Source organism: Abramis brama (genome assembly GCF_963993115.1).
Source record: "Abramis brama genome assembly, chromosome: 19".
Lineage (NCBI taxonomy): Eukaryota > Metazoa > Chordata > Actinopteri > Cypriniformes > Leuciscidae > Abramis > Abramis brama.
In genome coordinates, this window is record NC_139981.1 from 1,719,168 (window position 1) to 1,746,670 (window position 27,503).

Consider the following 27,503-nt stretch of genomic DNA (forward strand, 5'->3'; position numbering starts at 1 on the left):
GTGCAAACAACGATTTCCCACACAGAGCAGGACGTTCACGCTTTATAGTGGCCCTAAAATCACACGTGAAGTTAAATCGAGTGCTTGTGGCTTTGCATTACCTACGAGAATGAATTCATCACCGCAGAGAGAAGTGTGAGAAATGCATTTCATGTAAGGGTCAGTTACCATCATCGAGAACTAGAGGAACTTCCCATGTTGCAAGAGCTTGCCTCACACTTGCAGTGAAGCCTCTCCTGAATGTGTGTTGTCCTCTGAGCGGACTCAGACGGGTTTAACCGATCCAGGATGAGTTTACCGACCCGGGAACAGTGTGAAGGATGGAGTCCCGCGCAAGTGTCCGGCTTTCTGATTCAGGTGAGGGTTCAGTTCAGTTCAGTTCGTGTGTGAACCACGATTTACTAAAGACATTTAATGCTTTTCAACTAGGCCTATTTTTGTTGTTTCATCCAGTGCAAAAAGGGAAAAGTCATGTTTATTGATGAATATGTAAATGAGCTGCAGCTTAATGGTGTTTGTTCACAGAACAACATGCGAGACTGTGCAGACTCGGTTCAGAGGAACCGGATTGACGGCTGTCGGTTTCTGGTAAGTTCCCTTTCTTGGTCAAATCTTCGCTTTTGGTCAATATATTGACCAATATTTTCTCTTTGCGGATGTCAGCTCAATCTAATCAGTGTTAATATCGTTAACATTTGATTCTACTAATCGCCTATTTTAGATACAATCAGTGCTTTTAAAACTCTTTCATGTGGGGAAGTGAGCGATTATAATGATGATAGTCTGACTCAATCATCTTCCTGTGGTTTTCATAGTGGATTTGCATTGATGGAGGAATTAGACAAGCGCAACTATTTATCGTTTGAGATGATGTGGTGAAACTGGAACCGTCAGTCCAGGGAAATACTTTAATGACCTGCCGGAGATTATTAATGCTGTGGGTTTGAGTGAGATCGCCTGAAGAACTGTTTGGAAACAGTCATTATTACACACATTAATAACATTTGTTATTAATAATGTGACACATTTACAAATGGGATATTCAACAAGAGAAGAACATGAAGGGTGGGACTCACATGCATGACGTCATCAGTCCAAAACCGAATTTATGACCCGTATAATAAAGTTCATCAGAAACATCAGACTCGATTCAGCCCGAATCTGTGGACATCAATCACTGCATGTGTGGAGATCAGTGTTTTGTTGGATTGTGTAAAGTAAAAGTAAAGTAAAGTAAAACTTCAGCCAGAGAGTAAAAAATAAGTTAAAATAAATAAAACACTTCAGCACAAAACAGTGGATAAAAAAATTAAATTAAAATAAAACTTCACCCCGAGAAAGAAGATAAATAAACAATTTAAGTAAATTAAATAAAATAAAACTCCAGCCCAAAACAATAGATAACTAAAAAATTCAATAAAATTAAACTTCAGCACAAGACAGTACATCAGAAATTAAATGAAATAAAACTGAGAAAGTAGATAAATAAAAAAATAAAACAAAACTTCAGGCCGAGACAGATAAAACATAAAATAAAATAAAAAATTCAGCACAAAACTGTAAATAAAAAAATAAAATACAAATACAAATAAAATAAAACTTCAGCCCGAGAAAGTAGATAAACAATTTAAGCCGGAGACACTAGATAAATAAAAAATAAATATATTAATAAATAAAAGTAAAATAAAAACGTCTTACCTGTTCTGATGCTTTTTTAAATATCGCATTAAAAGTATGATGAAAACAAAATACACTGGTCCTCATTTTTGTTTTGCTGACTCAACAAAAAGTTGACATTAAAAAAAACGAAAATGACGTCCTCTTTTCTTCAGAAACTACTTCCTAAATCCTGACTGGCCAACTGGGCGCACACTAAACCTCCTTTACTGGGAAAAAGGGCATTTCATTCACTTTCACTTGCAGCCTGAAGTTTGCTGAAGTAACAGTGTTTTCCCCAACTCTCCCGGTGTCCTCCTGAACGGGTGCTGAGGGCATTTATTAGATATCTTTGCATATTCATGTGGCGTTTATGCGGTAACCATCTGGTGAAAGAGTGTGTAGATCACAGGAACGTTTCCTCTGACACTCGATGAGTGTGTGCCGAGAGAGCGTGATGAGACTTGTGGAAGCAGAACATCATGACTTTCACTCCAGTGTTAAATTACCAACAATACTGACTTATATACTGACTATAGCCTGCTGCTTTTCCAACAAGAAGAAGAGTTCATAAAACACAATCCCTTGATTTTAATAGGAAAGAAACCAAATGATCTCATGAGTCTTAAATTAGGAGTTGCTTGCAACTTGGAAAGCCGTTTTTTGTCTGTTCTCAGATCAGTTTTAAAGGTGAAATGTGTCAACTAGGGGTGTAACGATTCCCTCATGTCACGATTCGATACTGAACTCATGATACGATATTAATGCGATACTCCGAGACATATGATAAAAGGTTAACAAAAAATTAACTGTTGATTAAAATGCTAAATTTGGTTTTACATTGTGAATGAATAGTCTTGGACTTGGTGCTGAAACCCAAAGCACAGGACAATAGAGACACCAGAATAACAATATTCATGATTCTGAAGATGAAAACACAGAATTATTATATATGCTTTATAATATATGCTTGCACTCTGTCTCTGACTAGTTATATTTGTCACTTAACATAAGATATTTGGCATTATCAGGACACACAAATATTCCCCCATTGCATTATTATACACTCTCAAAAAAAAAGGTACAAAAGCTGTCACTGGGGCGGTACCTTTTCAAAATGTACACCTTTGTACCTATAGAGTGCATATTAGTCCCTCAAAGGTACATATTGGTACCAAAAGTGTACATATAAGTTCCAAAAGTGTACATATAAGTTCCAAAAGTGTACATATTAGTTCCAAAAGTGTACATATAAGTTCCAAAAGTGTACATATAAGTTCCAAAAGTGTACATATTAGTTCCAAAAGTGTACATATTAGTTCCAAAAGTGTACATATTAGTTCCAAAAGTGTACATATTAGTTCCAAAAGTGTACATATAAGTTCCAAAAGTGTACATATAAGTTCCAAAAGTGTACATATTAGTTCCAAAAGTGTACATATTAGTTCCAAAAGTGTACATATTAGTTCCAAAAGTGTACATATAAGTTCCAAAAGTGTACATATTAGTTCCAAAAGTGTACATATTAGTTCCAAAAGTGTACATATAAGTTCCAAAAGTGTACATATAAGTTCCAAAAGTGTACATATTAGTTCCAAAAGTGTACATATAAGTTCCAAAAGTGTACATATAAGTTCCAAAAGTGTACATATTAGTTCCAAAAGTGTACATATTAGTTCCAAAAGTGTACATATAAGTTCCAAAAGTGTACATATTAGTTCCAAAAGTGTACATATTAGTTCCATAAGTGTACATATAAGTACCTAAATGGTACATATTAGAACCCTATTGAAAGGAACTGTCCCAGTGACAGCTTTTGTACCTTTTTTTCTGAGAGTGTACATTATATTCAACATTATATACAGTAGTTTATGTAGTACTGACACCAAAACTTATTTTGGGTGAACAATACACAATAAATATTGTCACTATCCACAATACATATTGTTGTATTTTTGTGTTGCCATATATTGTGACACCGCTAGTGTTACACAACACCAGAGTCCCGGATCTGAAGAGGTTTGATGTAGACGGAGCACTTGGTCAAACTTGGCGATGTTGTGGTTCCTGATGTGATTGGTCATTCGTCTCCGACTGCGTTCAGAAGGTCTGAGAGTCTGTGGGACTCGAGCCGAGACTCTGAGCGCCGCTTATGTGAAAGCTGAAGCTGTTTAATATGCAGCTGTGATTCCAGTGTCTCTCGCTTCGACTCCTGGAGAATCTCCACATAAATAATTCACCTCAGCAAGCAGCTTCCAAGGAGAAATATTCCATATTTTATTCTGTGTCAAAAGGCTAAGCTTGATTTCAGGCAGGACTTTGAGATTTTCTTGTCTTTGTCTGCAGAGAGTTGGAGATTCAGAAAACTCAAACTCTTGCATTTGTCTCTTTTAGATCCGTCAGATACTTATGAAAGACGCTTCGCCGAGAATTCAGCTGTCGGGGTTTTGATGCGTAACGCAGAGAGTATTACACTGAAAGCAGAAGGATATGTGATGAACATTTTTATTCATAGTTCAAACCATATTTCTAGTTTGAGGCTAACTAATGGCCTGTCCATGTGGCGGTGTCAAAGTTTACATGCTTTGCAATCAATCAAAAAATAAAAGAAACCTTCAGCCCAAGATGCTCAAGCATCTCCGCAACCCTAATAAAATAAAAAATAAAAAAATAAAAAATAAACCTTCAGCCCAGGATGCTCCAGCCTCACCGTGACCCAAATAAAAATAAATAAATAAAATAAAATAAAATAAGCCTTTAGTCGGAGATGTTCCAGCATCACCACGACCCAAATGAAGTAAATAAATAATAAATAAACAAATTAAATAAATAAAATACGCCTTAAATCTGAGATGCTCCAGCATCTCCACAACCCAAATAAAAAAGTAATAAAATAAAATAATAAGCATCTCCGTGACCCAAATAAAATAATAAGCATCTCCGTGACCCAAATAAAATAAAAATAATAAAGTAAAATAAAATAAAATAAACCTTCGGCCCGAGATGCTCCAGCCTCACCGTGACCCAAATAAAAAGAAATAAAATAAAATAAAATAAATGTTCCAGCATCACCATGACCCAAATGAAGTAAATAAATAAATAAATAAAAATAAATAAATAAATAAAATACGCTTTAAATCTGAGATGCTCCAACATCTCTACAACCCAAATAAAAAAGTAATAAAATAAAATAAAATAAAATAATAAGCATCTCCGTGACCCAAATAAAATAAAAATAATAAAATAAAATAAATAAAATAAGCATTCAGCCCAAGATGCTCCAGCATCTCCACGACCAAAATAAAGTTAAGTTAAAGGAAAGGGAACTCATAAAAGTAACTACTAAAAAGTGCAAAATGAAACGAGGCCAAAGAATTTTAACATAAAAAATAAATATGTAAAATAGAGTATTTACATTATTCAGGAAGAATTAGAGCATAAATCATCTCTCTGTGAGTCTCAGAGGACATTTTCTTCCTTCGGATGCTCTCCTCATCATTTATTAACACACACCAAGCTCTGTCCATTGATTTTATGACTCGTTAATATATGCCAATACGTCAAAACCCTCAAATGTATGCACTTTCCCCAACACACACACACAGGTACACACTCTGAGTGAACAGCAGCCTCAGTTTCGCTGCTGGGTGAGAGCTCCACCTAGTGTTGGAATCAGGGAAAAGCCAGATCAAGCTTTCTGATTGGGGAAAAAAACCTCAGCAAACTACTACGGAAATATCTATTGTTGCATAATTCAGTAAGCTACAGTATTTCATTCAAAACATAACTAGGGTGTTCGAAAACACGAAGATGCTAAATTAGGAACAAAACAACTTACTCACTGAATTATTCAGCGGTTCCTGAAGTAGAAGCGTAGCATACTAATGTTTAAAGCGTTGAGCATGAATTCTGTGTCCCTAATAAACCCAGAGAAGTTCATAATAAGATCTTACATTTAAAAAAAGATCATATTTGATCATCTTTGTTGCATGATTCACCTTTTCGGCTCAACTTTTGATACTTTAGAAATCCCATTCTGCAAAGTAACATGCTGTTTTATTACTATGGTCAGAGGTGGACAGTAACAAAGTGCATTTACTTGAGTACTGTACTTAAGTACACTCTTTGAGTATCTGTACTTTACTTGAGTATTATTTTTTCTGGATTCTTTTTACTTTAACTTCACTACATTTGAAAGACAAATATCGTACTTTTTACTCCACTACATTTCTACGGTCCTTGAGTAGAAAGTAGTAATGTCAGTCAGGGGAGGATTTTGGTTGCATTTAGGTTGGAAATGAAAGTCGGGTTGACGTCAGAATCCAACATCATCAACCTGATTTTCATTTTCAACGTTGGGTTTGGTCTTCTAAATGCGAATTTTGTCATTGTTTTGGAGCACACTAGCTTATAGATAACAGTAAGGCTAACATAAGCCGCTTTCCGACCGGAGGAACCTTTTCACAGTTCCTAGAACTATTGACTAAAGTACCCGGATGTCGGCGTGTTCGCACCGCAGGAACTAGGAACGATTTTAGTTCTAGGAACTCCATTTGGAGGAACTAATTTAGGTCCTACTTCAGAGTCGGGTCTAAAGCCAGCACTATAGGAACTACCCGTGACGTTAGTGTTCGCTGATTGACCGAACGCACGCGGAGCACCAGCACCCGCCATTTTTAAAACAGCTAGAATGTAAACACACAGATTATAGCCTATATATTTACTCCATAAACTAACTATAAAACATGGAAAACAGTGATAGATGGGTCTCTAAACCTTTATGCTGAAGAGAAAATCCAACGCAACTTTGAGGGGACCAAGTCAAACATGATTATGTTTATCTGCCCAGCTAGCAACACTGGACATCAACCACACGGCATAGGCTAATAACCTTTTTTTCATATACTGTCTACTTTCTATAACAGTTCTATCTAATAACATGTTAAACAGGGGCCCGTTCTTCGTACGTCGCTAACTCAGTTAGCTGGATTTGATTGTTGGCGATTTGGCATGATCTTGGATTGTTTGGTTCTTCGAAGCTCATCCTGGACTTGCTGTCATAGCAACAGGTGCGCAAACTTAAACCTGCTCGCGAGCAGAGGCTTATTTCATGTAAACAGGATTAGATCCCGGCTTCATAAGCGGAGCTGATACGGGAAGTCCAGCGCAGCGCGATAGTGCACTTTCTGAGATATATATTTTTTCTCGTGACTCGTGAGATTGTCGTTTACATTATTAATTTGTTGGAAACGCACATTTATTTTCGACTTGTCAGAGTCGGGCTTTAACTACAGCACACACTGTGCCCTAAGATTATTTGCGAGTGGCTCTTTCCTTTACACTATTGGAGATGCGGAGAACTTGATGGAAAGTGCTGTCTGTCGTTTTTAGGTTTACAAAACAGTTTTATGTTTTTTTGTGGCATTTCCAAGCCACTTAAGACCCAATGTTGTAAAGCAGTTTTTTTAAGCAGTTTTTTTTATTTTATTTTTTTATTATTAGGCTATCATATTTTTTTTATGAAGATCATGCAATCATGACCATGCTGATTACAGTATATGTCACTCAGGTTTATAGACCATAGACTGCCATCAAGGCCTCAATGAAGGGGATTATGTGAACAGAAAGGGGGTTCACAATGTAAATGTGCAGCCCAGTTACTATTGTGATTCTTAATCTTAATATTCCAGATTAATAATATTATATCAAATAAAAAAGGCAGTTGACAAATCTTCCATATCACAAATGTGAAAGTAAAATGGCCAGGATCTGTGCATGACTTAAGAATTTTCAGAAATTCATTTATGCACATTATTTAAAAGTGGTAAGGAAAGTTCCACAATTAAATATCAAGCTCACTGTATTACATACACTTATGCTGATCCTAACAGAACTGCATTTTTTCATAGGTGATTATGACATGTTCCTGCCTGCAGACAGGTGTTTTATGACCCCATTCCCTGACCCAAACCAGTTACAATGCAGCTCTAGCCAGGACAAGGGCACACAATGAAATGAACTTTGGCTAACTAAAGGGAAGATTTCAGTGTCTGAAAAGTCTGAGGGTTGCACACCTGACAGGGCCTGTGACATTGTTGCATCTGCCATACTACACAACACTGCCAAAAAAACACTTTTCATTAAATGTTTAATAAAAGACAAATAGCCTATGCTTAGTTCCTTGAGTTTTATTTCAATTGTTCTTTGTAAAGAAAAGCCAGTGGTCAAGTGCCTGCAACAAGAGATATTAGACACATGCCTCATACAACAAATAAAAAGGAAAAGTTGGCTATACACTGCCCACCTGTAGGCCTATGTCTCCTCTGTCTGTGCAGACTCTTCTGTAGGCCTTTCTGTAGATGAGGAATCTTGCAATTTATGTTGCAGCCATAAAGCATTCAAGTATAAATGAAGTAAAGTTATTTATGCACTTGCAGGTAGGCTAGTTCCTCCATATGACAGTTATCTGAGAGGGTTTATTCACTGTCCAGTGCAATGGAAACAAATGACATTACAAAGTCTTATACTTTCTTTCCTTTGGAAAGTTATAAAATGTCCACTTACTGCACATATTTCAGCCACTTTCTTGGGAACAGATACAAGTGTTGGTGTATTTTGTAAAAGTGCACAAAAGAGGAAAACACAATGTCATTACAATGAACTACACTGGGGAAAAATGTGATCAATAACTCATATTTTTACATTAACATAAGTTTATCAGTTTTCACTTTCACAAGTCAAAGCAATTCATACTCAAGATTTAACAGCTGAAATGACTATACGGCCTTAATTTAATGCAGCAAAAATTATTTTACAGTGTAGGCTACTAAGATATTTTTTCTCAGCCTTTTTCTTGGTTGCTTTTATAAACAGACAACCATTTATTTAACAGTGCCTTTTATAAAAGAGACTATACTATAACTAAAAATTACCATTATGTAGAATATTTTTGTACTTCACTTTTATTTGCTCCCATGTTCTAGTGTGGTGACTCTGACATTACAATGAACAAAGTAATTATGCAATTATGATATTAAGTAATAAAAACATCTAACATGGCCACTTCTAACGGATTTAAATTGTCTACTACTTTTTGCCAGCCCTCTTTCCTGGCCTTTGCAGACTTTGAGGTGTTCCCTGGCGTTTTGATTAAACATTAAAATTCTGAATAAACTTTTAGTTCTTGCTCGGCTGAGGAGAAAAACTGAGCCGCTCTTTGGCCACGCTGAGCAGCCAATAGCAGCGTTGCTGATCAATGTTTCTACTATCGATACGTATCCCCTTTTAAGCCAGCGCATGAACGCGCAATTATCTCAGATAACTCAATCCAGCTATACTAATCATAAACAACAGGTGAGTTCGAAGAACCCAATTAGCCGGATCATGATTAGCACGATGAAATCATCTTGGATGTGTCATTTGATCTCGGATGTAATAAGCAACGTACGAAGAACGAGCCCCAGTACTGTTAGACAGATCGCTAACTAATAAACACAGAGAATGCGAGCATTATTTGCTCTGGCGTTCTCAGTGCCGCCAAAATAAAGGTCCGTCGCGCCGTCAAAATAAAAGTCACCGTGCTTGCGTCACTCCCTTACCCCTCCTACCAGTTCCTATGGCCACTTGGCCAGTGCGAACGCAAACAGCAAAACCGAGTTTGGGGGAGAGTAGTCTCGCGTAGCCAGACCTTCAGACTGACGGCTGAAGGTCTGGAATTCATAGCAGCTTTCTTTGGCCAAGGCCCACCCATAAGGCCGTTTGACCGACATGTCAAACAACCAATTACAGTTCGTTTCGTTCAGCGTCACGTTTCGGGGCGTGGAAATGTCCCCACAACAACAGACCGGCGTGCAACAAGTCAGTCAGCATAGAAAATCAAAGAAGGAGAAGAAAACACTAAGTGCCTCAAACAAAACTCCTGGACATCTCTTAAAGAGTCTATGCCGTGAACCTCGCATACTTTTGAGAATCCTACGTTTAGCTGATCTTGATAAATGCTCATTGTCACTCATGTAAACACAACAGTTTTTCTTCCGCGATCACACGTCTGCGCTTTGTTTCCCGGCGGACCGAAAATAAACGCGACACTCGCGCCCCCCGGAAATCCGATAAAATTCAACCAATCAGATGACGACTTCGACATTCCTGAAGTGTTTCCAGTTAAGTGTACCATATGCATCAGACGTTTAGCCAACGTTCCGTGGGCGTGACGTCTGAGGCTGAGACTAGGGGGAGAGTAGTTCTTAGAACTGTTTAGAAGTGGACAGTTCCTAGAACTAAGTTCCTGTAACTACTTGGTCGGAAAGCGGCTATATTCAGACTAAAAACCAAAAAACTTTAAATAGGGCACTATTTGAGGGATCAGTCATTTGGGTGTCCGAAACCATTGTGGACGTTATTGAGTGACTTATTCAATCTCACATTCGATCCCACTGGAACTGTGTTCTAGAAATACATGTGATATTGATATGAGGGAAGGCATACACTGTAAAAAATTTAACCGTGATTTTTACGGTAAAAAAACGACAGCTGTGGTTGCCAGAACTTTACCGTCAAAAATACGGTAGCAACCCGTTATTGGTTTTACAGACTTAACTTAAAATTTACAGTAATAAACCGTATTTTATTAACCGATATAATGTGAATTTACCGTCCTATTGAAGTATTAATATCTGTTTTGTACCATAATACACTGATAACCACCAATCACAGCAGTGATGATAGTCACATGATCAATCAAAGCTCATCACAAGCAGCTCTTCCACAAGAAAGTTAATACTATAGAAGCTGCACAGTGTCATTCACACAAACATTAAACACCATCACGGTAACACGCATGAAATTTTAAAAATGCAATAAACATTAATTTAACAACATTAAATGTAACATAAAACCCTAATGTACATAACTGATTAGAAAAAAACGAAGAAAACTATGAAGAAACATAGTTATTTCAACAAAAATACATCAAATGTGAAGTGTCACACAGGGAATTGTGGGAATGTCAATTTACGGTTTTTCACTGTAAATTATACAATGAGTTGTTCTTTTTCACTTTCAAAAACTGTAAATTTAACGGTATTTTACAGTAAAATTACATTAAATGTACCATTAGATCTATCACAGTTATTTACCGTATATAGTACGGAAACTTTCTGTTAACCAATTAACAGTTTTTCACTGTAGCATTTTTACGGTCTTTTACCGTTAAAATTACGATCATTTTTTACAGTGTAGATTTAGAGGCATACGGTACTGTAAGTATTACATACAACAATAATGAAACAATGCATTGACATTTACTTTTGATAATTAAGTACTTTTAAAAACAAGTACTTCTGTACTTTTACTTAAGTAAAAATAGCTATTTACAACTTTTACTTGTAACGGAGTAATATTTGACCAGTAGTATCTGTACTTTCACTCAAGTAAGGAAGTTGTGTACAGTACTTTGTCCAGCTCTGACTATGATCCACACTTTGTAGTGCATTTAAAGTTATATTATTATATTTAAGAGTGCAAATTGTCTTCAGCTACACCTATATTCATTCAAAAAGTTTATTTTAAGCCACATGTCAGATATATTTTACTTTTGCTATGATTTTATGTGGCACAAAATGCAATGATGTTCAGATTGAAGTCAAACAATAACTGATATAACTTAATCAAACAAAGCATTATTACAATATTTACCCATGTATATTTTCGTTAAACATTTATAGTTTCACAGAAAGACTTTCGAGTGACACAAACTGCCGAGTCAATTTCTGAACTAATTTATAAAATAAAAAAAAGGTTTAAAAAAATAAAATAAAAATATAAAAAAAATAATATATATATATATATATATATATATATATATATATACAGAAATGAATCAGACGTCCTAATTGAACTACTATTATTTAAGCACAAATGCAATGTTTATTTTTTTTTTTACTCTCTAGAACACGTTTCTTTTAAGCAAAGTCACTGAGAGTGTGTGTTTGTATCAGAAACTCGACTGTCTCTGAATATTACTAATTCTCTTGAAGTTGCATGAAAAGCTTCTCTGAACTGTGGTTTCTCTTGCAGAATCTGTCGGACGGCGACCTCAACAAGTTCAGCCTCCTCCATCGGCCGTAAGGAACTGGTTTCTCTTCTATTTCTACTCTAAACTCTACACCCACCCAGCCACTTATAGTATTACATTCCCAGTATTATTTGTCATGTGTTCCTCATTGGTCAATGATTGCCTGCAGCAATGAGGAAACAGTCTAGTTTTACTAACACACACAAAGCAGGATTGTGGCCCGTCCATCTAACAACATATTTTTACTACTAATATACTATAAGATACACAAATTTCAGCAGTAAAGATGGGTTAACAATTTACTTGAAGCCTTTATATATAATGCATTCTAAAAGTATATTAATGCATTAGTTATGCCTTTTAATGCACTTTATGATGCATTGTTTAATTGTACATTGTACAGTTATAATGCATTATAATATTTTATTTTTCCCTATTATACCTTTAGAAAGTATAATGCATTAAAACATGACAAACAATCAAAAAGGAATCTACCCATAATGCATACATTATGAATAATGGCTTTAAAGTTTTGCAAAGAAATATGTAATTGTCACAATATCTACATTACAGAACACTGTCACTTTATTATTGTTCCAATACAACTACAACTAAAAATAAAGCACATACTTTCACTAATCCTTTCAAAACCTTTTAAGAATAGCCATGCAAGTTTGTTTCGTATCCATGGAGAAAAGTACGAGTGCTTACTTAGCTAGGAATAAATGTGTTACATTATTAATACGACTGCATTAAACGTCACTCATAGTGCAGATTTCTATGCATCAGAAGACTAGTGCAATAATGTTAAGACAAAATCATTCATAATTATTATTAGACATTAAAAGGTTGGAAGAAGCACAGACAGAGAACTGAGAATCCAGAGATTCGAGAAATAGCATCAAGTGAATCAGGTTAAAAAGGCTTGACTCTAAATATAGAGGTAACATGACGTTGAGCCACAGTTTCGAAATCCTCATTACGAACCACTTCTGTGGAAAATGGCCCTCCTCTACATCTGCAGCATGTGCTGTTAAACACACACACACACACACGACGAGTACGAGCTCACACTCCACAGTCACACACACACAATGGAGCAGTTCAACAGACTCACGGCTCCTGCTGCGGATAAACTGAGGTGAGAGATCTCTGATATTCATGCGTTAGGAGGTTTACTGCGCTCTTCCAGTCACATTACCGCTGCTTAACAAAGATTTAATGTTAAGAGGATAAAACTGCTTCTTCCAAGGATCGAACATTTTGCTGGTCAAACCTAAATTGTGTGTAATTGTTTTTTTTAATCAGAGCAAAGATTAATCACGATTAATCGCATCCAAAATCACAGTTTGTGTACATAATATATGTGTGTGTACAATTATTTTGTATTTATAAATACACACACATGCATGTATATATATATATATATTTTTTTTTTAAATGTGTTATTTATATATTAAATATTTATATTTATATATCATATAAATTATGTATAATGTATACAAATATTTTTTAAATATATACATGCATGTGTGTGTGTAAAATAATTATACACAGTACACACACATATATTATGTAAACACAAACTTTTATTTTGGATGAGATTAATCGTTGCCCAGCACTAGTTTTAATAAAAATGTTTTTTATCTGTATCTCTCAAAATGTGTAAAAAAACCTTTTCAAATGGCCATAAATGTAAATGTAAAAGCATTTAATCAGCAAAGCTTCAGTGTGATCCTGATAGAGGAGTTCAGTGAGGATGGTCATGTGACTGTCTGATGGATTTGCTGAAGTTAGAGAGTCAGTGTTGGACTGTTCTGAGGACTGTGATTATGTTCATTATACGTCTCGCTCGCAGACGTGAAGCCGCTCAGATTGAGTCTGTCAGAAACTGTATCTCTGGATCTGATAAGATGTTAAAACACATAATTCAACGCGTTGGCATTCCCAAGGTCATGGGTTCGATTCCCAGGGAAAGCAAGAACTGATAAGAATGGAAATGTGTAGCTTGAAATGCAGTGGAAGTCGCTTTGGATAAAAGTGTCTGCCAAATACATATATGTAAATCTATCTATCTATCTGAATATCTATCTATCTATGAATATCTATCCATCTTTCAATCTGAATATCTATCTATCTATCTGAACATCCATCCATTTATAATGTTAAAAAATATTATTTTTCAAATAAATGCTGTTCTTTTGATCTTTCTATTTATCAAAGAATCTTGAAAAATAAAATCTATCACAGTTTCCACAAAAATATGAATCATGTTACATACGAACTGTTTTCAACACTGATAATAATCATAAATGTTTCTTGAGCATCAAATCATCATATTAGAGTGATTTCTGAAGGATCATGTGACACTGAAGACTGGAGTAATGATGCTGAAAATTCAGCTTTGATCACAGGAATAAATTATACTTTACTATATATTCACATAGAAAACAGCAATTTTAAATTATAATAATATTTCACAATTTTACTGTATTTTTGATCAAGTAAATGCAGCCTTGGTGAGCAGCAGAGACTTCTTTCCAACTTTTAACCACTAGTGTACAGTATGTGCTTTTATTAACTCATCGTGTTTTGTTTTTCAGGCAACTCCAAAAAATCGTTCAAGATATAAAGAAGAATGACGACAGCCTTTTCAACAGACTAAAACGGTATGTTATATACGTTCTGAGCAGTCAGGCTGAAAACAGACACAAGGAAACATCTGGTGACTGTCCTCAAACACATTCGCTCTCACTTCCTCTATTCATTCAGAGGAATAGTCCCAAAACGGGCCATTAGGTGTGGCGTGCATGACGGAAAACAGCATTATTGCACCAATAGCAAGCAATTGTTATTAATGAAAGGACACCTGTGGTCCAAAACATTCATTATAGTAACATTAAAAAAAAACCCAAAACAGTTTCGGCTCATTCCTGATGCAATTATTGCATTGTATTGCAAGTCAAGTATCACAGTAGCAATTGTTCATGCTTAGGGGTTTTTCCACATGAAACTTCACTGCACTTCAATGCATGTTTGTTCCGCACCATTTACGCGCCAGACATCAATGATTCCTCGTGTCTGAACTTTACTACGAACGTTTTCAGAAATAAAATCCTCTTGAATACAGCCTAGATAAGTGGAGCTGAGTTTTGCACACTCACATATTCTTCAGGAAATGTAATTAATATTCATCATCAAGACAAATAACTAAATTTATTCATTTTTAAGGTTTCAGAACGAACAAACCGCTAATATTATCAAAACCGGGAGAAATACTCTGGACCGGTATGATCAATGTTTCTGTGCTGTGAATCCTAACTCGTAAAAGCATGCATGCGTGTCTTAACATCATTGTTAGCATGTAGGTGTGTTTGCTTAAAATGTGCTTTTTCTGGGTTATTATATAAAGCAAATTATCTTGCTTAAAAGCTCTTTTCAAGTGCAAAATATAGCTTGTTCTGCTTGTTCTTCTCTGTCTTTATGTGAAGAAATGACCCCAGACAGCCACCGTTGCGTCATCTTTGTGGTGTCTTTGGAAAGACTTACTATAATCTGGCTTTTAACTTTAACAACCGTCTCATTATTCCGTTGCAAATGCATCCAGCCATTGTGTGTCTTTGCTTTTGCCTGTTGTAGATTACATGCAATTATATGATGCGGTGTTTAAAGGCTGCTGACAAATGAAAACTACAATCCACTCGCTCGCTCGCTCAGCATCACTAATCCACAATGTGCTGATATCAACTTTCAAAAACTTCCTGTATTTTGGGTTGTTTTCCATTTTGTTTCAGAATAAAGAAGAAAGGTCCTCCGAAAGTACCAGCAAGGGACTATCAAGGCAAGTCTCTCTCAACAGAAATAGAAAGTGTGCACCTATTTATACTTGATCTGACCTTTAAAAAAGACTTTTGCTGATGTGACCCAATGCAGTCAGGTTGATTCAGGCCTATGAAATAATATAAAGCATAATGTAATACAGTGGCCCTAAAAAAGGCTTAAAATGGCATGCATGACACAGGCATTCGTGGACCATTAAAACACACTCTAAATATATCAGTTTCTGACCTCATGACCATGTTGTGTCACTTTTCAGGCGAAGCTCCAGATACCGAGAGATACTCCGACTCAGATTTTGTAAGTGCATGATTGTTCTTCTTCAGTAATATCACTTCTCCGCTCACTTTCGGGAGAAATGGTACAAATGTAACATCAGTAATAATTTAATGACTGTACGCCAGAAAAAAAATCATATGATCAATGAGTTATGATTTTTACATTGCTTTCGCTCATCAAAATAAGTTGAGCAATTTTCAACTTTTTATACATGTTATACAAGATTCAACTCATCTGTAATTTACATTGAAATGACATCAAAGTTGATTGTACTTAATTTAAGGCAAGACATTTTTTTAGTGTAGTGTTGCAATTCAATATTAATTTCAGTAATTTAAGTTTCACAATATTAATTAAAAACCTGTTTTAAAATAAACAATATCTAATTAGCATCTACTCATGAAATATATGAACACAGTTTAAAGGCCCTTTTTACACCAAATAAAAAAGTGCAACAAATAAATATCTATATATATACACACACACACACTTGCTGTTATGATAGATTCACTGGAGGCAAGCTGGTTGAGAACCCAAACGCAACTTTAATAACAAAACAATTCAAAAACAAGATCAAACATAAAACAAAAGCGTGGCGTGGCATTAAACTAGGAAACAGGAAACTGAAACATAGAACAAACAATACTCGACAAGGACACAGGGCAAACATGAGGGCTTAAATACATAGACTAATTACAAGACAAGGAACGCCTGTGAACAATGATCAAACAATTAACCAATGACAAGACACATGGCAGGATCACATGACAAACAGGGAATCACATGACAAGACACAGAAACATGACAATGACAAGAAAACCCAAACCGTGACACTTGCGCACACTTACATACACACAAACACACACACACACATATTTTTATGTTAGATGTGATTAATCACAAAAAACAAACGGTTTAAAAAACAAACCTAATAAAATGAAAAAAACCACACGACCAAATTACTAAAACTTGAAAATAGTATATGTAAAAATAAAAACTAATTCAAAATATTATTAAATGCTATAGCTAATAGTATCTCAGTGATACTAACATCACACTGTTGTGTACGTCTAATTCAATTAAATTAATTTGAAACTAGTAATGACTAAGTATAATTTTCAAAATGCAGTTATACCGATAATTCTCCACTACTGCTGTTGTAAAAGCAGGACCTCTAGAAAGACACTGATCACATGTACGACTTTTAATATGTTTTATATTTCAGGAGGACAGCGATACATATGAGGAGCCACAGGGCGGCGATCACGACGATAACTACGAGCCTCCGCCGAGGTCAGAAGGTCACGGGAAGGGCTTTACCATCGGCTCGTCCATCACGAACCCCAGAGGAGAGTATGTGGGTGAGTGAGTATCACGACGCACTGGATCTTATCCACCTCACTTTTCATTTCGAACATTTGTAACCTGAATGTGTCCGATCTCATCGGCTTCTGGTTATTTTAGCTGTTCAAAAACTGTCCGTTATGTTGACTGTTTTTTAGGGCTGGGTATTGACACAGATTTCACAATTCGATTTGATTTCGATTCACAAGCTTGCAATTCGATTCGATTCCGATTCGATTCGATTCAATATTGATTATTTTGGATATCAGGTTCAATACATGGCAAATTTTCTCAAGGAAAACAAATTTCGGAACTAATGCTGTAAACTATGGGAGTCAGTTGTAGCCTATAGGCTTCATTAGCCTACTATAATATTGACGGTAAAAATGAACTGATTTGTATACAAACACTTAAATTTAACTTTTATTTATTTTTATAATAATAAAGTTATATGAAATATAAACATTTAAATGGTGGCTGTCATAAAAACCTGCCAGATTTATTCAAACATGCATTCAAAATTGAAGAACATTAAAAATTATAATGAATATGTAATATGGTGCATATATTTAGCAAAATGCTCCTCTAGAGTTAATTTTTCTCGCTGACTGATGAGTTTATGATCACTGGATATGGTTTTTCTGAGGTAAATGTGATGTTACATGACATTGTTTACAAGCTGATTTACTGACGTCTTTCCACAGTTGAAACACTGATTGAGCGACTCCATGTCACATGATACGGACTTCGATAAGTCATACTCTATCTTTTAACACACTTACAGAAGCTCATTCATGTTTATTTCAGGCGGTAACTGGTGTTAGTAAATTATCAGGAAATTTTAATTTGAAAGGGAACTTCTCCTTTAAGACTACATGTAATTTTCTTTAATTGTCTATTCAGAATCATGATCTCTATTTGAAACCAAAACATGATTCTCAGTTTATCCAGAATCGTGCAGCTCTGCCAAGAACTCTTATTTTTGTAATCCAGTCCTGCCCTGCATTTTTCACTCTGAATCTCGTTTTACAAGAAAAATGGGTTGTAAACAGCATTTCATGTCGACTTTAAAAGGCTAGTTCACTGAATACATTTAAACTCTCCCATCATTTCCCCACCAAACGCCAAACGACTGTCTTCCGTGGAACACAAAGGATGTTTTGCAATGCAATGAAATGTTTTTTTTGTTTTTTTTAAAGCTCCTGGGTCCAGTTTCATAAAGCTATTTTAGACCGTTCTGTAGCGTTAGACAAGTCTAAAATTTGCTCATAGACTAGTCTAATGCAAGTTAGACTGTTTCACAAAAATAAAGACTGACTTAATTTAGACCAAAAAAATTAGACACCTTACCCAGGCTAACTTAGGTCTAAGACTCTGTGTTACCTCGGCAACCAGCAGTAACAATCAGTTATGGGTTAGGGTTAGGGTTAGGGTGGGTTAGGGTTAGGTTAGGGTGGGTTAGGGTTAGGGTTAGGTTAGGGTGGGTTAGGGTTAGCTTAGGGTGGGTTAGGGTTAGGGTTGTACAAACAGCCAAAAGAAAAGGAAAATGGCTCATAATTTAAACATTTCTTCTTGTTACTACATTCTCCGCTAAATCTCCCAAGTAAAATGTCCTTGTAACTGTTATACTCCTCCAACAAACACACATTTTTTTGTTTTGAAAAGTGCCTTATTTTACCCAGAATGCATTGCAGTGTAGTCCTACTTAAGATAGTCAGAGTCTTAAGTGCTTTGTGCAACGGTCTGATTTAGATGTCTATCTGAAGTCTGACTATCTACTGTATCTAAGCCATAGTCAAAGTCTATCTTTGTGAAACCGGCCCCTGGTCTTTAGTCACTGAATGAAACTTTGAAGAAAGCACTTATTGCATGCTTTTTTAATTCTGTTGAACGCAAAAGGAGAACTTTTGAAGCAAGCAATGCTTTCAAATGTTAAAAAAGCATGCAATAAGTTTGGGTAACTGATGACATATTGCTGAAATGTTCAGCTCTAAAACCAGACTTCCGGTGTGTGTTTCTTCTGTTCACCAGACAGCTGTCGTGGTCGACCGGAAAAACCAAACACTCCTTTCCATCTGCAGCAGAGGCTCAAACCCCCTCGACTGGCCCGCAGTCGGCCAGAGGAAGATGATGTAATAATAACGGCTCGCACTGTTAACTTTACACACACTTTAATTTACTACACAATAAACTACTGATACTGCAACTCTCTCTGTTCAGGGAGATTACATTGAGCCTGAGGACGAAATGGAAGATAATTACATCGACCCCACTGGGAAAACACTAACAAGTAAGATGATAAAGGAACGCTTATGCAAGGCGTTTTTAATGTTGTAGCACACTGAATTATTATTATCAATAAATAAAGCTCTAATGATGTCGGTTTCCAGAGCCGCCGGTTAACAGAGGGGTCAAACCTGCTGTTCCTGCTTCTGGGAACAATCCAGGTGAGAATATTTTCCAAGACCTGCACAGTTTCACTAGATTTATTTGATCAAATATTGAAAGCGCATTTACTGCACTTCTTTTTTTAGATTTCTATGAGGTTCCTGACTTGAAGGTAAGCTTAAATCAAAAGAGCTTTGTTCAGGTCACTGAAGTTATATATTCAGGTCATATTTCACATCAAAATCAAAATCAAAGAATAAGAGCATGCATTGTGTGCAGTTTGTATTTTAAGAAAATTAAGCCTTTTGGAAACATTAATTACATGACATTATCACCAAAACATCATTACTGTAATATGTATATAGTCATATCGATAAATCATGATTAATCACATCTTAATATAAAAGTTTTTGTTTATATAATATATGTGTATATATATATTATTATATTTATGTATATAATATATATACATATGTCTGTGTGTGTGTGTGTGTGTGTGTGTGTGTGTGTGTGTGTGTGTGTGTGTGTGTGTATATATATATATATATATATATATATATATATATATATATATATATATATACAGTGAGGAAAATAAGTATTTGAACACCCTGCTATTTTGCAAGTTCTCCCACTTAGAAATCATGGAGGGGTCTGAAATTGTCATCGTGGGTGCATGTCCACTGTGAGAGACATAATCTAAAAAAAAAATCCAGAAATCACAATATATGATTTTTTAACTATTTATTTGTATGATACAGCTGCAAATAAGTATTTGAACACATGAGAAAATCAATGTTAATATTTGGTACAGTAGCCTTTGTTTGCAATTACAGAGGTCAAATGTTTCCTGTAGTTTTTCACCAGGTTTGCACACACTGCAGGAGGGATTTTGGCCCACTCCTCCACACAGATCTTCTCTAGATCAGTCAGGTTTCTGGGCTGTCGCTGAGAAACACGGAGTTTGAGCTCCCTCCAAAGATTCTCTATTGGGTTTAGGTCTGGAGACTGGCTAGGCCACGCCAGAACCTTGATATGCTTCTTACAGAGCCACTCCTTGGTTATCCTGGCTGTGTGCTTCGGGTCATTGTCATGTTGGAAGACCCAGCCTCGACCCATCTTCAATGCTCTAACTGAGGGAAGGAGGTTGTTCCCCAAAATCTCGCAATACATGGCCCCGGTCATCCTCTCCTTAATACAGTGCAGTCGCCCTGTCCCATGTGCAGAAAAACACCCCCAAAGCATGATGCTACCACCCCCATGCTTCACAGTAGGGATGGTGTTCTTGGGATGGTACTCATCATTCTTCTTCCTCCAAACACGTTTAGTGGAATTATGACCAAAAAGTTCTATTTTGGTCTCATCTGACCACATGACTTTCTCCCATGACTCCTCTGGATCATCCAAATGGTCATTGGCAAACTTAAGACGGGCCTTGACATGTGCTGGTTTAAGCAGGGGAACCTTCCGTGCCATGCATGATTTCAAACCATGACGTCTTAGTGTATTACCAACAGTAACCTTGGAAACGGTGGTCCCAGCTCTTTTCAGGTCATTGACCAGCTCCTCCCGTGTAGTTCTGGGCTGATTTCTCACCTTTCTTAGGATCATTGAGACCCCACGAGGTGAGATCTTGCATGGAGCCCCAGTCCGAGGGAGACTGACAGTCATGTTTAGCTTCTTCCATTTTCTAATGATTGCTCCAACAGTGGACCTTTTTTCACCAAGCTGCTTGGCAATTTCCCCGTAGCCCTTTCCAGCCTTGTGGAGGTGTACAATTTTGTCTCTAGTGTCTTTGGACAGCTCTTTGGTCTTGGCCATGTTAGTAGTTGGATTCTTACTGATTGTATGGGGTGGACAGGTGTCTTTATGCAGCTAACGACCTCAAACAGGTGCATCTAATTTAGGATAATAAATGGAGTGGAGGTGGACATTTTAAAGGCAGACTAACAGGTCTTTGAGGGTCAGAATTCTAGCTGATAGACAGGTGTTCAAATACTTATTTGCAGCTGTATCATACAAATAAATAGTTAAAAAATCATACATTGTGATTTCTGGATTTTTTTTTTTAGATCATGTCTCTCACAGTGGACATGCACCTACGATGACAATTTCAGACCCCTCCATGATTTCCAAGTGGGAGAACTTGCAAAATAGCAGGGTGTTCAAATACTTATTTTCCTCACTGTATGTGTGTGTGTGTGTGTATATATATACATACACACACAAACAAACATATATACAATAACACATATATATATATATACACACACAAACATATATACAATAACACATATATTATATAAACAAAAACTTGAGTGGCGTTTTTATCAGTGGTGATTATAGCAATTTTTATTATAATATTATCATGGTTAAAATCAGAATAAGTTACAGGTAGTACAACTAATCCCATCATGCATAATTTTTTTTAATGATTTTGGCATGAAATATGACATGGACATGTTCTTGACAAACATGCGTGATTCATCCTTTAAGCTTCTAAAATTAATTCGCCTTATAAATGCTCTGGAAAAAAAATGCTTTTGTGTCTCTGTTTATAGGAGAATTCACATTCTAAGAAAAGGTAAAACTTCACAATTAACTATATTATTTATATTACACACATTAAACTAGCTATGTTACAAAACGGTGTTAAACTCAATGTCAGATAGCAGTTATTATAGGAGTTATTACATTCAATTATTCCCAGTGCATGAAGATTTTGTTATATACTCACACGTTAAAATACACACTACATTTAGTTTAACTTTGAGCATATTCTCTCTCTTATATTGATGTTCTGTGTCCATAAATGTTCTGATCATCAGGAGTAACGAGACCCTTCAGCCGAACACACAGATGGCGCCTCCTAAAGCCAGTCCACGGTATTACAGTCATTCTTACTTATATGATCATTACAAACACCCTTACGAACATTTACCATTTTGATAGTTTCTACTTTTTTTCATTACTTTGGTTCTCTAACAATGCGAAGCATTTTAAATATCACAGCCATCTCTCAAAACACTACAAAATGATAAATGTACCAAACGATAGAGCTGAATGCACAAATTAAAAACAAATGTAGATTTTCCATGTTTTATCTGTTCGTACAGAATGCACGCCAGAAGGCCATCAACGCCTCCAGTGAGTATCGATCATCAATTCAATCATCAATAATATAAGCACTGCAACTACCAATAGTAAAATAACACTAAAAATAAGAATGTTATTTTGCATCAAATAGATAATATTAGTTAACATGAACTAACAGTGAACAATATTTAATCTTAGTTGTAAATTTCAGTATTTACTAATATATATTCATTCGATTCACATGATGTCACTGTAGCTTTGCGCCGCCATCTTTGCGACCGACGGTCTCAGTAATGCCTGCAATATGTTGTGCAGTTGCTGCAACAACAGCCGAAAGAGGAACTGAACTGGTATTTTATTCTGTACCAAAAGAAGAGAGAAGAGAGAATCTTTTATTTAAAAGACTTGAAGTCTCATGTTGGTTTGTGGTTAATTAGGGTGACCATACGTCCTGTTTAACCAGGACATGTTTGGCCAGGATTTCGAGATCGCCCAAAATGCCCGGGATTCGGCTTTTGCTTTCTACAGTCACCATTCATTATGTTTACATAATTACATTATTTGACACTGACACGTACGTGCCAGCTTTGCAGGTCATGCATTCTGCTTCACACGGATCGAGACGAAAACACAGGAATTTTCTTAGCAATGCTAAAACGCACATCAACCGATCACTTGTTTAGCGTTCATGTAAACACTACATTCAGATTCACCAATCGGAATTAATTCAGTCCTACTGAATCAAAAGGTGTGCATGTAAACAAAATGAATGGCGACGATAAAGCAAAAGCCGTATCCCGGATATTTTGGGCGATCTCGAAATCCCGGCCGGACATGTCCTGGAATATGGTCACCCTAGGTTAATTATATTTCCATTATACTCTCAGTGGCCAACATTATACAGACAGATATTGACAGATAATGTTTTGTCTTCATTTTATTGTTGGATCTGTTTAAATGCACTTTATCATTGTAAGTTAGTAAGATTTGGGGTTGTTTTGAATATAACTGTCTGTCTGTCTGTTAGTTAATACCTACCTAAATCTAATAAATATTTTTCTGAAGTTCATAAAGATATTGTCTTCGTCACATGCGCTTTTTATGTTATTTTGTGTAAGTAACGTTAACGTTAGCTCTGCAGACGATGCATAATCTCTGCCTTGAAATGCACATTAAAGGACTAGTTCTTCCAAAAATGATAATTCTGCCGTCATTTACTCACCTTTATGTGCAAATTTACTTTCCGTGGAAGACAAAGGGACATTTTTGAATATGTAGCCTAATGGAGACTCTTCTGTCGATGTAATGAAAGTGAATGAGTAACGTTAGCCTACTGGGGGCTGTCATGCAAAAAATAATAATAAAAGACAAAAAAAATCACAAAAGTATCATAAAAGTGATCTAATACGACTCGTCCGTTATATTAATATCGTTATTTATTCATATGATAGCTTTATGTGACGAACAAACTGCAATTTAAGTCGTTATATTATAATCACTGATGAGCTTACCTCTTGATAGCTTTTAATCACAGCCGAATCATTCAAAAAGATTCGACTCGAAAGATTCTTTCATTTCGATATTTGTGTGTATTAAACATTTACATTTACATTTATGTATTTGTTAGACGCTTTTATCCAAAGCGACTTGCATTACATTTCAAGCTACACATTTATATTCCTATCAGTTCTTGCTTTCCCTGGGAATCGAACCCATGACCTTGGCGTTGCAAGCACCAACGCTCCACTGTTTGAGCCACAGGAAACCTTCTTCTCTGTAATTGAACATCTGTTCTTTCGGACAGATATGGCAGTCTTTTATGATATTCGGCTGATGTCTCTGGCTGTGCTGATGGACGGATTAGATGGATTCATTCATGCCAGCCGAACAGCTGCAGATTCATAGATTCATTCATGACATCGCCTCGACTCTCATGAACGCGCGCCATGAAGCTCTATGACTTAAGTATTTCTATATCATGAAAGGCCAATTGGGGCAAGCCTGGGGCAGATAATAATGGACTAAAGAAAACTGGGGGTAACAAATAAGGATCGGAGCCTAAAATAGACATTTTCTCCAGGTATCTCTGTCTCTCTCTCTCATTCAAATGGGCAGTTTGGGCGGCCATACCGGGCGAGTCGGTCGCAAATATGGCGGCGTTCTATTTGTAGTGACGTAGGTGGCATCTATGTATATATATATATAAAAAGATGCAAAATATATTGGCCACCATATCAGTATCGGCTGATATATGTTAATTTTTAATGTTATCGAAAAATTTGGCCGATATATTAAAGCTGATAATTAATGTATTATTTCCTTCAGCTGAGACACTTCAGATGCGCACTGATCAACATGATGGTTTTTAATTGCTTGAAATATAATGGGAATCACTTCAAAAAAGGAAAATACAGTCAAGTGCAAAATGTGCAGCGCAAGTCTGTCATATCGGCAATGTAAAATTATAATGAGAAAATTATAATTGTGTGCTTGGGACTTTTAATGGTGAGACTTGTGTTTTTGTAATCAGGCTCTCAAAAATGATATTATTTAGATTTATCGGCCGATATATCGGTTATCGGCTTTCAAATATAAACAGAATTATCGGTATCGGCCAAAATGTTCATATCGGTGCATCCCTAATATATATATATATATATATATATATATATATATATATATATATATATATATATATATATGTCCAACATGTACATTTGATTCGAATTTAAATAAGTGATCAGCCCTATATGCACATATGTTGTTGATATATGATATAACAATCCAAAATGCGTGTTTTGAATTGAGAATATGCTGACGGTCTTATTCCACTATGTGTCTGAGCAGGAATCCCAATCAGAGGACGATTATGAGGTGTGTGACGCAGATGACAGTGAGTATCAGTTACACACACTAAACCTGCGCAAATGAATGCAGAAAAACAATCTCTCTTGAAAACCATCTATTTTCTGACACTCATTAGCAGAAAGACCAGAGGAGACAACGGAGACGCGGAGACCATCGATACCGACACCTCGACCTCGAGACCTGTAAGACCTGGAAACTATAATACAACTATAATTCTCTGCCATTATATCTGATCCACTAACAGTTCATCACTTCTGTTCTTTTAGGAAGAAACCAAATCCTGCTTCGATGCCGGTACACACTTCTAATTTCTTTAAAAACAGTCATGCATTATTATTTAAATCAAAACATTTTGTGAACATACTCATTCATCGTTGCAGAAACCAAGCATTCCTCGCAGAGAGAATGAAGGTAACTATCAAAATCCCTCATCATGAGACTCATAGAATAGCAAAAGCAATGTTTTAATGCTTGAAATCTAGCGTACAGTATATGGTGAATCCTGCGGTATTATAAGATGCATAAGTCAAACTGATGCGTTATGACACAAAGTAAGCTCTGTTTTCTAAGGGTGTAACGATACTCTCACGTCACAATTCGATACTGAACTCACGATACGATATTAATGCGATACTTCAAGACATATGATAAAAGGCTAACTAAAAATTAACTGTTGATTAAAATGCTAAATTTGGTTTTACATTGTGTGTGTGAATGAATAGTCTTGGACTTGGTGCTGAAACCCAAAGCACAGGACAATAGAGACACCAGAATAACAATATTCATGATTCTGAAGCTGAAAATACAGAATTATTTTAGACGAATATTCTCTGTCACTGACTAGATCTATTTAAAATAATGTCGGCCACTTTTTACTGGTAACATCAGACATTTGGCATTATCAGGCCCACAAATATTCCCCCATTGCATTATTATACATTATATTCAACATCATATACAGTAGTTTAATTTTTTTCTCACACATTCATTTTTATTTTGGGTGAACTATCCACAATACATATCGTTGCATTTTTGTATTGCGATATATTGTGACACGAAATATTGTTACACCCCAACAGTTTTACAATGCACAAATTCGGCACATCATTGCATGCATGCATATATAAGAATAGCCTTCTGCACAGTGAAAGTGTGCTATACTAAATATAGCCAATACCTTGTAGATGTAACCAACATGAAAGTCTCCAGGACGTGCAATCTTAATTAAGACCTTTTGTTGGTCACATGATCTCAGTTACAGCATCATCATCTAAAACAACACCAGTGACTATCCCAGCGGACTCCATGTCGAGTCCGTCGTCAACAGGGTTTCATCGAGCCAGGTAAGAAATCACCTGCGACGGTTTCATTTTATACCGCAATCATAAAGAACCACATGAACTAAACTCCTTCTCTCCGACAGAATGCCTTTGCCTCGACAGGTTCCCCCCCAAAGTAAGATTCACGCTTTCTCAAAATTCAGCAGATCTCTCTGTTTATAAGGCAAATATAAACATCAGATCTGTCTAGTCTTTCCTTTTCTGTCTGTTTATTAATGTTATTTTATCCAGGCAGGGGGACGTTGCCCTCAGACAGCAGATCCGCGAGAGACGCCGAGGAGGTGATTACAGTTACTTTCTTGACTTCTTTACGCATATCTTTTTTCGGTAACACTTTACAAGAAGGTTCATTAGTTAATGTATTAACTAACATGAACTAACAATGAGCAAAACATATGTTATTGTATTAGTTAATCTTTGTTAATGTTAGTTCATAAAAATACAGCTGTTCATGTTAGTTCACAGTGCATTAACTAATGTTAAAGGTGCACTAAGTAACTTTTTTACCTTAACCGAACAGCTTCGGAGTCATTGGAATAGTTATATGACTTGTTTCGGGTTGAATGGTGGTCGTCGCGCATCCCCCGAGCGCCTGTGAGCGGAAAAACCACCCTTGCAACTTT

At 36.2% G+C, this 27,503-nt stretch overlaps 1 protein-coding gene across 3 annotated transcripts in view; it reads left to right on the top strand.

Moving 5' to 3' along the window:
* blnk (B cell linker) overlaps window positions 1-27,503 on the top strand; it is a 33,491-nt gene continuing 5,988 nt past the window's right edge. The window contains exons 1-22 of one of the 3 annotated variants that reach the window (XM_084092279.1): window positions 1-357; window positions 526-588; window positions 11,731-11,777; window positions 14,332-14,397; window positions 14,960-15,016; window positions 15,523-15,569; window positions 15,825-15,865; window positions 17,070-17,205; window positions 19,220-19,320; window positions 19,409-19,478; window positions 19,579-19,635; window positions 19,723-19,748; window positions 22,138-22,160; window positions 22,405-22,461; window positions 22,693-22,723; window positions 25,520-25,565; window positions 25,656-25,722; window positions 25,807-25,834; window positions 25,921-25,951; window positions 26,796-26,883; window positions 26,964-26,995; window positions 27,112-27,161. In XM_084092279.1, coding sequence (XP_083948405.1) covers window positions 289-357; window positions 526-588; window positions 11,731-11,777; window positions 14,332-14,397; window positions 14,960-15,016; window positions 15,523-15,569; window positions 15,825-15,865; window positions 17,070-17,205; window positions 19,220-19,320; window positions 19,409-19,478; window positions 19,579-19,635; window positions 19,723-19,748; window positions 22,138-22,160; window positions 22,405-22,461; window positions 22,693-22,723; window positions 25,520-25,565; window positions 25,656-25,722; window positions 25,807-25,834; window positions 25,921-25,951; window positions 26,796-26,883; window positions 26,964-26,995; window positions 27,112-27,161 — 1,233 coding nt within the window. In that variant the 5' untranslated portion in view covers window positions 1-288. Of the gene's footprint in view, window positions 358-525; window positions 589-11,730; window positions 11,778-12,711; window positions 12,870-14,331; window positions 14,398-14,959; window positions 15,017-15,522; window positions 15,570-15,824; window positions 15,866-17,069; window positions 17,206-19,219; window positions 19,321-19,408; window positions 19,479-19,578; window positions 19,636-19,722; window positions 19,749-22,137; window positions 22,161-22,404; window positions 22,462-22,692; window positions 22,724-25,519; window positions 25,566-25,655; window positions 25,723-25,806; window positions 25,835-25,920; window positions 25,952-26,795; window positions 26,884-26,963; window positions 26,996-27,111; window positions 27,162-27,503 lie in introns of those variants that run through there. The other 2 variants (XM_084092280.1, XM_084092281.1) reach the window with 2 other exon arrangements.